Source organism: Vidua macroura, chromosome 5 (genome assembly GCF_024509145.1).
Source record: "Vidua macroura isolate BioBank_ID:100142 chromosome 5, ASM2450914v1, whole genome shotgun sequence".
Classification (NCBI taxonomy): Eukaryota; Metazoa; Chordata; class Aves; order Passeriformes; family Viduidae; genus Vidua; species Vidua macroura.
In genome coordinates, this window is record NC_071575.1 from 17,022,208 (window position 1) to 17,036,158 (window position 13,951).

General features: G+C 48.8%; 1 protein-coding gene across 1 annotated transcript; it reads left to right on the top strand.

Moving 5' to 3' along the window:
• Positions 1–4,692: 4,692 nt before the first annotated feature.
• Positions 4,693–13,444, top strand: ARHGDIB (Rho GDP dissociation inhibitor beta). The gene is made up of 6 exons (XM_053978714.1): positions 4,693–4,826; positions 8,319–8,507; positions 9,071–9,154; positions 10,051–10,127; positions 11,763–11,826; positions 12,771–13,444. Exons 2-6 carry the CDS (start codon positions 8,330–8,332, stop codon positions 12,968–12,970), a joined length of 603 nt encoding a protein of 200 aa, XP_053834689.1. The 5' UTR covers positions 4,693–4,826; positions 8,319–8,329; the 3' UTR covers positions 12,971–13,444.
• The last annotated feature ends 507 nt before the right edge of the window (positions 13,445–13,951 follow it).

The following is a 13,951-nucleotide window of genomic DNA, read 5'->3' on the forward strand; positions in this document are numbered from 1 at the left end:
CAAGGTCAGCAGAGGAGGAGAGGATGCCACAGCTCTCCTAATTTAGTCCCAGCTTCAGCTCTGGCTGTTTCAGAAGAAAGTCACAACACAGGGAGGAATGCTTGAATAAATAACTCCTAACACCCTGCTTGGTGATCAGCTTAGAACTGAGATTTGATTACACTTGCTGAGATTTGACCTTACATAACCACCTGTTTTCTGAGAGGTCCTAAAATAATCCAGTCCCCTTTTAAATCCAGCTCTGGTGGGTGACTTCTCTACGACACCTTCACCTGCATAACACTGACTTCTGCCACGGCACCAAGTGAGGGATGGAGAGCAAAAGCTGCTTTCCTGCATGCTAGGCTCTGGAGTGCAGGGGATGCAGAGAATTCACCCCTGCTCCCCCACGACAGGGACCATCTTCCCTTCACCAAGCCCTGTCCTCTCACTCTCCCCCTCCCACTAACTCCCTCTCTCTCCTTCACAGAGTCCATCCTCAGCCTTCCTCAATCTAGACTCTGAATGAAACTGGCTGTTTTGCCCCTACCCTCTCATCCTCACAAAACCATTTTCCTTCCTCTGTCTTCCTGTTTCCCTTGCTTCCTCAGGGGATTGTGAAGTGACACGTGAAGTCTTTGCACACCTTCAGGCTTGTGACAGGGGTTATGGGATTAGCACTTTAACAAGCCTGAAAGCCGCTTAGACAAGTATTAAATCTCCAATCTCTCCATCTTTCAAAGAAATCACTTCTGGAGGAGCTGGAGAGATGGAGCACAGTCATGTCTTCAGGGGTCAGCTCTTCATCCAGCTGAGAGCCCTCAAGTCCAGTGGCTAGGTGGTTTGAAGGGATTCTCATGGGACTTGGGGCTGGAAAACCCAGTTAAACCCTTAACAGGGGCTTTGTGTTGGCACCTCAAAGTGCCTTCTCTCTCTTTGTTCTTCATGCTGAACACTTGCCTGGCATTTTATCTAGCCTCCATCCCTTTCTTCCCTTCCCACCCCAGGGGCTGCACACTCCTTTGCAGCACTTCAGAAGGGGTGAGTAACAACAAGTAAGAAGAAAACAGGCACCACCTTGTCTTGTGTCCTAGGCACAACAGGATCAACCTTACGATGTTGACTTCTAAAGCCAATCCTGGGGCAATTTGTGCCTGTGTTTTATTCAGAGGAGATGAATTCATGCTTCATTGGCTGTATCACCCTGTTTATCCCGCTTAACTGAGAGTCAGAGAAGGCAGTGCTGGGATAACCAGAGCTGGGTGGCACCTCGTGGTGCAGTGAATGCTCCCCCACATGGCACAGAATGCTCATGTTGGAGCTCCCTGACCTGTCACCTTGTCCATTCCCACCCCCTCGTGACAGCCTCAGGACTGGATTACCTCCTCCCATCTCTGCAGGGAAGAGGATCTCTGCATGTAGTGAGGGACACCACCTGGGGACACCATCTAGGGGACACTCACGGCCAAAACTGACACTTTCCTTGCTGCACCTGCTGACGTGAATTTGCTGAACTGTGAGGTCGTCTTCCCAGAGTATCACCTGTAGCCTTCCTGGAGACTGTAAAAAGCTTGAGGAGGAGGCAAAACTGATGACAGTGACAGCATTCAGCAACATTATTCATTAGAGAGAAATCAATGTTAGTAACACTATGTACTGAGTTCACTGAAAATGCAAATTAGTTGTTCCAAAACAAATCACTTTACAAGAGCAGCATTAAAAAGTATTACTCTGTTGAGCCTCTTAAAATTACAAACTTGGATTCCCTACATGGACTGAAATGTCTTTTAATTTTTCCCCTCAGAGCTTTCAGCCTGGGAAATTTCAGCTCCAAATTAGACAGTTTTGGAAATTACAAGTAGGTGAAAATAAGAGATTCTAACAGGTGAATTTTTTCATGATTAGTCACTTTTAAAGGTCATAAAGTAGTTCTGTTCCTCAAATGCAGCATGCGACCTGCTCCACTGAAGATGGAGATGACATTTAGCAGCACAAAGCTGCAATGTACCACCACTGTAAAAAGTTCAAATCTAGAAATACTGGATACCTGATGGCAGCAATCCAAATTCAAACAGGAAAATAAAAGCCTAATTTTTTTAACCTTACAGTTTTTAAAAAAGTAAAAGTTTACTGTTTCCAATAGGGTGCTACAGACATATATGACTGTTGGGAGTACAGGCTGTGTAGTTGAAGGATATGCATTTAAAATTTTGCATAAACTTTTTGAAATAAACTTAGACACTAGTGGTTGATCACACCTATTACTGTGGTCTACTAATTGTACAATCAGCTGTTATCAGTGGGGTAAAATTAAGCAAGACCTAATCAAAATATTTTAAGTAAAAAATATTATTTTCCAGCTAAAAACACATTTGAAATTTTACCATGTTTTTTGCAATAAAGCAGGTATACTTTAGCTGTTGGCCCTGCCTCCTTCTGTCACAGACAAAAGAACTGGCTGGGGTTGGGCAATGTCTGCCAAGAGATGATCTTCATGGCAGGGCATCAGTTTGTCAAAGATGAAATACTCGGTGGTAGAGATGTGCTTTCAGTGATGTCCTGCTCCATTGTGGTTCAAACCTTTCCTTTCTTCCAGCAGAGCAGTGACGTGGTTCCCCAGCAGGATGCTGGATATGCTGACCCAAAGGATCGTGCCTGGCTTCTAAGTTCCCATCTGCTTGGCATGGTGCGATTCCAACGTCTACATCTCCTTCTCAAACTGCTTATGAATAGGAAGAGGAGGAACAGAGCAATTACATGATGTCCCCATGATTACATACTGACGAATTTCTAATTTAGGAGTAAAATCTGTTTCCTCTGCATGCTAGGCAGATGAACCCATGTAGGTTGAACGTACATACATATGGTGGCACACAGCTACACATCCCTATACCTTTATGAATATCTGTGGATAAACTGATCTTAATTTATGCTCACATGTGTTTAGAAATAGTGTGTAAATAGCTACACAAAGGCACATGCAGTCTGTTGTTTAACTAAAAAGAAACCCACAAAAGAGACCAAGCTAATTTTGATTATTCCTCAGCAAGAATGAATGCAATAACACTACTTACATTTGCACTGTTCAGTGGCTAAAACCTAGGAAATTTCAAACCAAGCCATGAGTGAGCAGTAACCTCAACTCACACCTCCTCCCAGCTAACTGTGTTCAGTTTCTAAACTGAAATCAGAGACTTAGCCCAGACAGCAAAGAAACCAAAACAAGAAGCTGTGGCACAAGACACAGGGGCTTCCTTAAATCTTCCCATAGTTAACACATCCAACCATTCACAGCTTTCCCAGGCCAGGACTGCTTACATGAAAAATATGAGCTGCCATAAAGTGGCACTGTAGTTGAAAGAATTTGCTTTGTCCTTTCCTCATCCCCATCCCACTCAGCCACTAGTGCTGGCATAAAGTTTTAACCACATTTGTCCATTATAAACAAGTATGGGGAAACCTATCTGGGTTGAAAACTCACCAATATATACTTACACATTTGCTTACATGTTTTTTCCCTGGTGCCATTTGAACTCGTCTATCTACTGTATTCAAGTCAGGTCCCTTGGCTGGCCCAAGGGAAGGGTTAGTGTAGCAGTGAAAAAGAGTGGCAGAGAATAAAATAATTTTTCTTGCTGGTGAAACTAATTAATGTAAGCTTGAAATGTTTCTGAGGCTATAGCCCCTGATAAATGGGAATCCATTGTCAGACAGATATATGCTCTGTTTTTTCCCTTGAAATTCATGAAGTAAGGATCACTGTGCCACCCATAACCCAAACGAAAGCAATATCTGGCTGGAAAAATCATTCCCCCTCTTCTGAGATCTGTTAATCCCTAAAGAAGATCCCTTTCCCTCAGTTGTTTACAACCTTTAAAAATTTGTGTACAATAAATACTTCCAATGGACATGTGCATCTGAGGCAGTGAATGTAAGCCCATTGGCAATAGATATGCTTTGCTTATTTTGCTGCTGTAAATGCATTAAGAGCAGTCTATCAGTCATTGCAGGCCCAGATTTGTTGTTTGCAAACGAAAATTGTGCTCTGATGACTATGTACATGAAGGATTTTTGTGACTGATGAACTAAGTGGGCACTCCATGAGAAGCAAAGAAAGAGGAAATCTGCTGATATTTCACAAAGTAAGGGGTGTAAAATCTTTTTGATCATTTAAGCAACCCTGGGAAATGAGAGCTTTTTCTTCCTGAGGTAGCTGATCTTTGAAACTGCTTGTGTGAGAACGGCTGGGAGTTGGGAACAATAAGCTGATTAAGTGCAGCAGGTAGCAGGAAAAATGAGGTTCATAAGAACCTCCATTTGCAATACTGCTTATCTTCCCACGTACGCAGGAATACACAACCTGATTCTCCGCATATTTTAATCGGTATAAATCAGCGCCAGTTTTTGAAATCGACCATAATTACACCAGGAAAATAAACAAAATACAATCCTGGGGAGAAAAACAAAGCTGTCACCCCCCTCGCTCCCAGGCACAGCAGCCCGAAGCCGCGCACGGCGAGCACTCCCGCGTCCCTGGCCGGGCTCAGCTTCGCAGACAAAGCCCCGTGCACCTCTGCGCAAAAAGAGCGCAGCGCGGCGCCGGGCGGGCGCAGACAAAGCGGGGCAGGCGGCGGAGCGCCGCAGCATGCGGGGCCGCGCAGGGCTTCCTCTGCGGGTGGGCTGCTGCCGCGGCTCTTTTTTTTTTTTTTTTTTTTTTTTTTTTCGCTGCGTGTTATTTTTTTTTTTTTCTCCTCTCTTCACCAACTTCCTTCCTGCTCCAACTGCCAAAGCTCGAGGCTGAGCGCTGACAGCAGAGGAGGACCCCGGCCGCAGGCGCCGCTCCGCCGGTGAGTGCGAGGGGCGGGCGGGGGGAGCCGGGCAGGGGGAGCGGAGCGGGCGCGCCCCTGGCTCGCTCCGCGCTGGCGCCGCGCAACTTCGCGCCTTCGCTCCCGGGGGCTGCCGCCGGTGCCCGGTCTTGCCCGGGGAGACAGGCAGAGCCCTGCCTGCACCCGAGGGGGAAGTCAGGCTCCGCGCTGCGCCGGGGCGGAGGGGCAGGGGAAGGAAGGGAAGAGGGCCCCGCGGTCCCGGGCTGGCGGCGGGTGTGTCCCTGCGGCGTGGTACCCGGCGCTCCCCGGGCAATGGGTTACCCTTCTGTCCCCGCACCTCGGGGCTCGGCATGGGGAGGCCAGGGCTGGGGGCGCTGCTGAGTCCGGTGTGTTTCTCCCCCATCGCGGAAAATTACTTCCTCCCTGCTAAACCCGCTTCCTGGAGATAAGCCCCCGGCCAGGGGTTGGTTTGTAGAAGTGATGAGCAGACGGAGGGCAGGTAAAATGCTGCCCCTCTGACACCACTTTTTGTGCCCCGTGGAGTCATGGGGGGGTCGAGGTGGTGCCTACCCTCCACCTTATCACTGCCCCCTCCTGCTGCAGGTGCGAGGGCAGCTGTCTATCCACACAGGCACAGGCAGAGCCCAGCTGCGAGACTCTCGCACCTCTCGCCAAGGCATGATTCCTTCTTTGCCTCCTGCAGCCATCTCTCTCTAACAGGGATCCCTAACTCTGCCCTTGCCCCCTCCCTGCTGTTTCACGGGTGCTGCCAGGCCTCAGGGGTGCAGGTGATGCAGGACTGTGGGCTAGAGCTGCAGAAAGGCAAGAAAAATGTGGCAGGGCAAGACACAAAGCACACAGATTCCTCCTTGCATATAACATTATAGGGTTAATTTTCTCATTTTAGTGAGGCTCTTGGTCTGAATGGGGGACTCCATATTAGCCCTTGGCCTGGGCAGTGGCACAGAAACTCAGGAACCCCGGCAGCAACATGGTGTCTCTGGGGAAGCAGTGGTGCCTGAGCTCAGGAATGTGTCTCAGCTTGTGGTGGGCGCCAGCAAGCAGGGCAGGAGCTGCTGAGATGGGAGCTTTCCTCTTGGTCACCGCCTGCCTTGGAGTTTGGCAGGAAGGCAGCGTCAGGTCCATGGCTTGGGGAAAAGTGCCAGAACTTGGTCTGATCGATGCCATCGTGAGGTGCCTGTGAGCCAGAGGCTGTTCATCCCAGACAGCCTGGCTGGTCCTGTTCCCTGCAGGATCTTGCTGTTGACATGGCAGGTTGTCTGTCCACCTTTCTGGGCAGTTTTCAGAACCTAAAAGCATTCCCCCTCAAGTGAGCCACCCCTGCGGGCTGGCAGGGACGGTCTCTGCGGCATGTGTGGTGCAAAGGGAAGGTCCGAGGGATGAGGAGCAGCCAGCTGGTCCAGTCCTGACTCTGCCTTTTCTCTGCATGTGGGCAGAGATGCCTCTTTCCATCTCCGGTGCTAAACTATGAGAGGTGGACATGGGAGGATGGGGGCAGGCAGGCAGCTGTGGTCTGTGCTTGCATTGGTGGCAGATGCAGCCTGGTATTGTGAGAGAGCTCAGGTCAGTGCTCAGACCTGCAGCTGGAGCCCAAGTGGAAGGCAAGACTTGGCAGTGGCTGTCATGGCTAATCACAGCCTCCTCCTGTGGAATGGCACTGAGGAGATTGTGAGGCTTTCTAAGGTGACTCTGCCACAGAGTGGTGGGGCATGTGTAATTGCTGCTTTCAGGAGGAAGCTTTTGGTTTCCTTTGTTGTGAGGACAAGCTCAAGGGCCTTTCCTATAGTATTTGGGTACTTTACACTCCTAGATCCGGGCATGAACTGAGCCAGGGTTATTCAGCTGCTGGGACCTGTTTTTTTTTCCGGTTTGTTTGGGTAGAGATTCCCTTTTATTTCCCATCTGCCCATTCTGTACTAGTTCCTCATTCACCACAAAATTGCAAAGTCGTCTTGCAATGGCCATTTCCAATTAGAATACTTGACTGAATCTTCTTGTTTGTGTGCTGGTCAGTTCTACTCTGTCCCTTTGCAACATGCCAATGTACCACTCCTTGACTATTTTTCTTCCCTGCACTGGAATTGCTCTGAGAGGTCTGCATACTACTCAGAGTTGCCTGATGCCACTTGATGATTCACCTTAAACAGTTGTTTTTTCTTTTTTTATTCTTTTTTTTTTTTTTTTGGTGTGTGTTTCTTTTCTATTTTAATAAATGAAAAAACTATCCCATTATCTCTCAGTTTAAATTTTGGGAGCAGGGGCAAATGTTAAGGCCACAGCTGCAGAGAAGGACAAATGGTTTGTTTGGAAAACTGCAAATAAGCAAGCAAAAGGGGACTTTTTAGTAGAGGCAGTCCCAAAGAAGCATAAGTAAAGGTGAACTGAATGATCTGTGTAGCTTGACCAAATCCTCTTGTTGCCAAAGAACAAGGAATGGCTTGGCCATTTGTGACAACTGCCACTGTACCAGGACACTGCTCTGTTTTTCAGCCTTTCTCTGAAGAGTGGGAAGGTGGCTAGGACCATATGGCTGGCTCCTCGAGGCAGGCAGCTGACTAAGGGGCACCTGGCACAGCATTGCTTACCTCTCCTGCCTGTCCCCTGCTCCCCCATCCCATGCTCTGGCTGCCCATTGGTTGCTATTTCCTGGCTCTGGCTCCCATTTGGGATGCCACCCAAGCAGTTTCGCTGCCCTTGTGCCATTCAGCGGTGTGTGACCCAGCCCTGCTGACTGCGGCTCTGCTCTCCTCCCTGTCCACTCCGAGAGCACCACTGGAGCAGCACGGTTATGCCTGGCTCTTCTGGGGTCACCATCATGCTTCCTTCCTCAGTGGGAAGGAGTCCTGGTGGGCGCCTGCAGTGAGCTGTTAGTGGGAGCACACGGAATGCCAGCAGATGGACTATGTTGCCCGCTTCCTTAAGAGCTACAGCTGACTTGCTGATCTAAGGAAGTGGCTGTCAGGTATTCGATCTTTCTGTGAAATGTGACTTTTAACCCATTATGAGAGGGTGAACGAAACATCTGTCCTTGGCTTTATTCATGTTTCACTGTGCTCCAGTGTGTGGCAGCGGCTCTTTGTGCGAGGTAGCCCGCGAGCACTGAAGCCTTGTTCGATGGCTCGTAATTGCAGGGTTGCCGGCCACAACTGTGCTGCAGAGTGGCTGTAAATCACTCTGGTTTCAGCCTCTGCTCCTGCACCTCCTCCCTGGGAGGGAAGAATGGTGTAGGTCTGCGTGTGCGCGTGGTGCCTGCAGGGAGAGAGGAGCGGGGGTAGAGGGGGATTGTGTTTGAGCCAGAATATCAGCACAGCAGTGTCTGGATTGCAGCCGATCACCGTCGCCATTTGCCTGTAGGAATCCTGCTGCCTTCGGCCTTCAGCACTGGGTGCGTGCCTGCCTGTTGGGGACTGAGCCACACTGTGCCCAGAGTGAGTGCCCCCATACTCCCAATCCACAGCAATCTCACTGACTGCCCCCTCCTCTGTCACCCAGACCAAGTGACCATGACTGAGAAGACACAAGAACCTCATGTGGAGGATGATGATGATGAGCTGGATGGGAAACTCAATTACAAACCCCCTCCCCAGAAAACACTGCAGGAGCTGCAAGAGTTGGACAAGGATGATGAAAGCCTCGCAAAGTACAAGAAGTCCCTGCTGGGAGATGGACCTGTGGTAGTAGGTAGGCTGGGGCACACTGATAGGGAGGGACTGGGGAGATGTACTGCAACAGTGTGCTGTTGCTTCAAAGAAGACGGACCTTGTTTGGCCAGGGACATGCACTGCTTGTGCTGGAGGACTGGGGATGGGCAGGTGGAAAGCTGCACATAAAGGAAGCACGGAAGATGCTCTGAGTGTTAGGAGTTAGGAAGATTACTGGGGAGTGCTGGCATCAGAAAAGGGCTTGTGGTGGGAGATGTGTGGGTCTCAGAGGAGTTTTGGGGGTTATGAAGGGGTCAGCCTATGCTGAAAGGTGGTCTTGTTGCTCAGAATGATTCTAAGAAGGAAATTTTCTGTGGTGGAAAGACCACCTCTAGGTTTTTGTGATGGAGGCCAGAGGGATCCTTGTGGAAGGACTGGGTAGACATGTGGACCTATTGTGCTAAGGAAGCCTGGCATTACTGGGTGTTTAATGAAATGCAGTTTCTGTGTGGCAAGGCATCCCTGTTTCTTCAGTGTCATTCCCCTCTGTTTGCCTTTAATTTTGCAAGCTGACAGCTTCCCCCTGACTTTTCCTACCTACAGACCCAACAGCTCCCAATGTGGTGGTCACCCGACTCACTCTGGTATGTGACTCTGCTCCAGGACCGATCACTATGGACCTTACAGGTAGGCACAGGCTCTGCCCTTGGTCACAGAGGGGAACAAGCAAAAGCCCTGGTATGCTCCAAATTAAAAGAGAGTTTGTCCTTGGGATGCTGCAGTGGGTTTTAGAGGAACTCTGAAGTCATCTTAGCCTTGTTTCTTATTTTAAGGTATACACACACACACATCTATATATATATGTATTATATATTATATATATATAAAAAAGAAGGAGATGTAACAGAGGAAAATATTGAGAGTTTTTTCCTTCATCTAGACTGCTCTAGGAGCTCCTGGGTTTCTCTTGCCATCTCTGCTTGCTTCCTTTCAATGACACTTCATGAGCACAAGGGATGTGCATGCATTTGGGTAACAGGCTGTATTGAAACTTCAGAATCGAGCAATACTGCAGTTCCGGCTGCTGGGGGCATGGGGAGAGAACCTTATATGGGCTTTTCTGCAGAGAGAGGAAGCTGGGCCTGGAGAGGCAGAGAGGCTTCCTGTTTGCCCAAAACCATGCAGAGCCCTGTGGGGCCCAGGCAGCCTTCCAAGCTGGGCAGGAGCTGTGGAACACACTCTTCTCACCCCAGCCAGGCCTGGGCATGGATGGAGCTTCCACACACTACTGCATATGCTCAGCAAGAAGTCTGTGCATAAACATCTTTGTGTATATGTACTCAGACCTATGTTTGTTGAGGCATTATCTTCTGTGGGCACAGATATATACGAACACCCAGGAATTTCTGTGTATTTGGTCACACAACACAATCTTACACAGACGCCTGCGTACTCATTTTACAGGTGTCATCCTTTGAAGGGATGCTCATCTCTGACAGCAACCCCACCTCTATCTTCCCCTCAGTGCCTGGTCTCTCCTGGCTGTGACATCTCTAGCTGACAGCTTGATTCTCTTCCTGCAGGTGACCTTGAAGCACTCAAGAAAGAGACCTTCGTATTAAAGGAAGGGGTGGAATACAGAGTTAAGATCCACTTCAGAGTAAGTTGTTTTCCTTCCAGTTGCTTCTTATCAGTTGCTAAGACCAGTCAGTGGCAGTCTATCAGATAACTAGAGCCTGGCAGAATGCCTTCCCAAAAGCTGAATGCTTGCAAAGCTCCCCTACCTTCAGGTGTTGTTCTACCCAACAAGGGATGAGGTATCTCCAGGAAATCATTTTTGCTTGCTCACCCCTTGGAGGAAGTTGGTTTCTGTTTGCTCACACTGATAAACAACAAGTGGTTTAAAAGCCAGATGGGTAGTTTTGGTTGAGTTTGGTTTTGCTTTTTAGCCACTGGAAAATCTTTACTTCACACTAAGTGGAAATGAACAGGGAGGAGAAGAGAAGAGAAGAGAAGAGAAGAGAAGAGAAGAGAAGAGAAGAGAAGAGAAGAGAAGAGAAGAGAAGAGAAGAGAAGAGAAGAGAAGAGAAGAGAAGAGAAGAGAAGAGAAGAGAAGAGAAGAGAAGAGAAGAGAAGAGAAGAGAAGAGAAGAGAAGAGAAGAGAAGAATGGCTATTTATGAAGTACTGATTCAGCCAGTAATACTGGGCTTCATGTACACATTAAAAAGATGTAATATTGTAGCATTTGGCTGAAGATACCTGAATTCTTCAGGCCGTGATTTACCTAAATGCGCTCATTTCTCCCTCACTCCTATTAATCAGTGTGTCAGCCATTTCTTCTGTTTACAGCTGAAAATGAAACTTGGCCATGCTGCAGTGTGTAATTTGATCTGAACTGATCATCTCTGCAAGTGCTTGCTTCAAAGCTGGGCTTGGAAGAGAAGGCAAAAAGGGAAGAAAGACAATTCCCTGAGAGAGATGAGGGAAGGTGTTAATATTGTGGGTTCTGTAGGGCAGATTTCCCTTTTTTCTCTGAGGCTTGCTGTCTCAGAGATGAATGTCCCCCAGTGCTCTCCCCGAGACACCTCCAGCTCTCTTTTGTGCTGTGAAATATTTCCATCTGTATTTGTGCCTTGTTGACCAGAGATACCTGAAGCCAGACAAGTTATTCTAATTCCTTCCCTCAGTTCCATGGCTGGTAAGGGCTCATACTGTGTGAATTCTACCCTGGGATGTAAAAGGATCTGTCCATCTTGTTTTCAGATTGAGTAGTGTACACTGTGGGAAGGCAGTGTATGCTGGAGGGGAGCAGCAGTGGATACATCCAAGCTATCCATGGGAGATTTGAGAAAATATGAAAACTCTCCCTCTGTCTTTTGAGAAGAAACTTGCCAGCTCCCCATGGAGCTTGGAGGGCACCTGGAAGCTGCCCACCCATTGGGGCTGAAGGGATGACTCTAGTTACCCATGCATGGTTATCAGTATGAAAATTATTGAACAGGAACTCCCTGCTTCGCTTTTCTTTGTCCTCATCAGCATGTCTTGAGAACCTTACTGATGTGCTCCAGTCAGCTTCAAAGTTGGGCAAAGGATGGGAAAGTGCAGGAGATGCACAGAGGATGCTAAAGGTCTCCAGGTACCTATGGAGAAGTTGTTTTAGTCACCTGTACAATGTGCCCTGTGCTGAGGCTCCCTTGGGTAGGGAGCCAAGATGGGTATGTCCCTAAGGAGGGGGAAAATCATCAGATACAGAACCAAAACTCTTCTCTTGACACTTCTGGTTACTTCCTGCAGGTAAACAGGGACATTGTGTCAGGACTGAAGTATGTGCAGCACACCTACCGGACAGGGGTGAAGGGTGAGTAAGAGCCCTGCATGCCATGCACAACACTGCTCCTACCTGTGTGTTCCCTCTTCTGGAACAAGTGTTCCTGCAGGCCTGGACTGGGACAAAGCTCCCTTGGTCCCATGTCCCAGCCTGTGCTGACACTCAGGAGGTGACTTCTCAGCAGAGTGTGTAAGCCTGCTTCACCCAGGACTGTGGTTTCTTGTTTTGTGCAAGCTCAGTATGAGCCAGCTCTGGTATCTGTATGCTACACCCCTGTCTGCAGCAGTAAAGTCCACAGAGACTCTGCTTGGACAGTGCTTGCCACAGACTGCCTCTCCATACAGAGCTCTTCTCCTCCCCTCCACCTGCTGTGCAGGGGCTCATCCTGTGTGGAGCTTCCCACCCTCTGAAAGCTCTTCAGAAGTACTTGGTGAAATTCAGACCTGCTCTATGAAACTTCCCATTCTGTGCAGGGCCCTATGTTTGCCTCTGGGTTCTCCTCAGTGCTGCTCTTGGACAAGGCAGAGAAAGCCCCATTTTGTGCACACACACCCCACATGCATTTTTGTGCAACCACCTCTAAGGCTTCAGCATCCTGTTCAGCACACATAACTGGTGTCTTCTCACCTGTAAAGAGAAGCAGTGGGAAATCAAGGTAGATCTTGAGCCATATACTGGGTGTACTCACACCCTTCTAGCAGCCAGAATGTTCAGTTTTCTCCCAAATATGTCTCAAACCAGGACAGGTACATACATGTGAGAGTGTACAAACTGAGTTGCCTGTTCACCTGCCCATCTGTGTTACCCTTCCAGCTGTCCTTATGCTTCACTAACCCACTGATCTTGCTCTCCTTTGCTGACATGGGCTGTTCCTTTCTCTCCCATCTCATTTCTGCTCTTTTGCTCATGGCTTCCTCTCTCCCTTATCAATCCCCATCTGAGGGGCTTATTCCATGTGGATTGTTTTCTCCTAGTGGACAAAGCCACATTCATGGTTGGCAGCTATGGGCCACGGCCAGAGGAGTACGAGTTCCTGACACCTATTGAAGAGGCTCCTAAGGGTATGCTGGCTCGAGGCACCTATCACAACAAATCCTTCTTCACGGATGATGACAAGCACGACCATCTCACCTGGGAGTGGAACCTGTCCATCAAGAAGGAATGGACAGAATGAGTTTACCCAGTTTGCCTTCCCCCTTCCCATCCCCTTGCCTCCTGCACCAGTCTCCAGGCCTTTGCTGCTGCTTCTGATACACTGAAAACAACCCAACAGTTCTCACCACCACCCCATCATGACACCATAATGGGTTAAATTGGGAAGCATCTCTCTCCCTCTCCCCCAGTACTTCCTCCTGTTTTCCCCATCTCTCCCGTACCAACTCCAGTCCTGGAAGTGCCTTTTTGAGGAAACAAGATCACCTGGCAGGGGTGGACTGGTCCCTGGAAAATCCCTATCTTGAATTACACTTGCCATGTGCTCTGACTCATTGTAAAGGGTTACTTACCTCCCGTGATGGTCTTCTGGTCTGTATCTGGTGCCCTACCCTGTTAAAATCCATCCTTGTGCAGGCAAAGCCAGTCAGGGGGAATGCAGCTAGATGCCGTAACAAGACTTCAGTGTCTGAGAATAAAACCAGTTTCTTTCTTCTTTTCTGCATGAGTGTCACATTCTTTTCTAGAGCATGTTTCTCAGTGATGTGTGTGTGAAGAATGCAGTATAGGAAGGCTTAAGAGCATATTTCAGCAGGGAAATAGCCCTCCTCTTTCAAAGCAGCAGCCTTACTCTATAAGCAAATTATTTCAGAACAGTTTCCTTCAGGGATTTCATTAATCCTTTGAAGCCCAAAGTCTGGGCTGTGATGGGGGTAGACTCCAGAGGTGGACAGCCCCCACCTCTCATCCCAGATGGCAGCTGAATGAGCCAGGGAGCTATAGCATCCCCTTCTCATGTTTAGCACTTACCGTAGCAGCTGTTCCCCAGAGCTAATGCAAGAGTTGGCATGTCCTCGTGACTAGCCTGCTGGTCAAGCACAAGAGAACAACAGCCCCTGGGATCCAGCACCTGGAGAGGGATGTTCTTAACCTAGCTGGGGCGTCTGGTCACAAAGGTGCAGGGCAGCTACGAAGTCCAGTGCTGTGGGTGAGGACACACCAC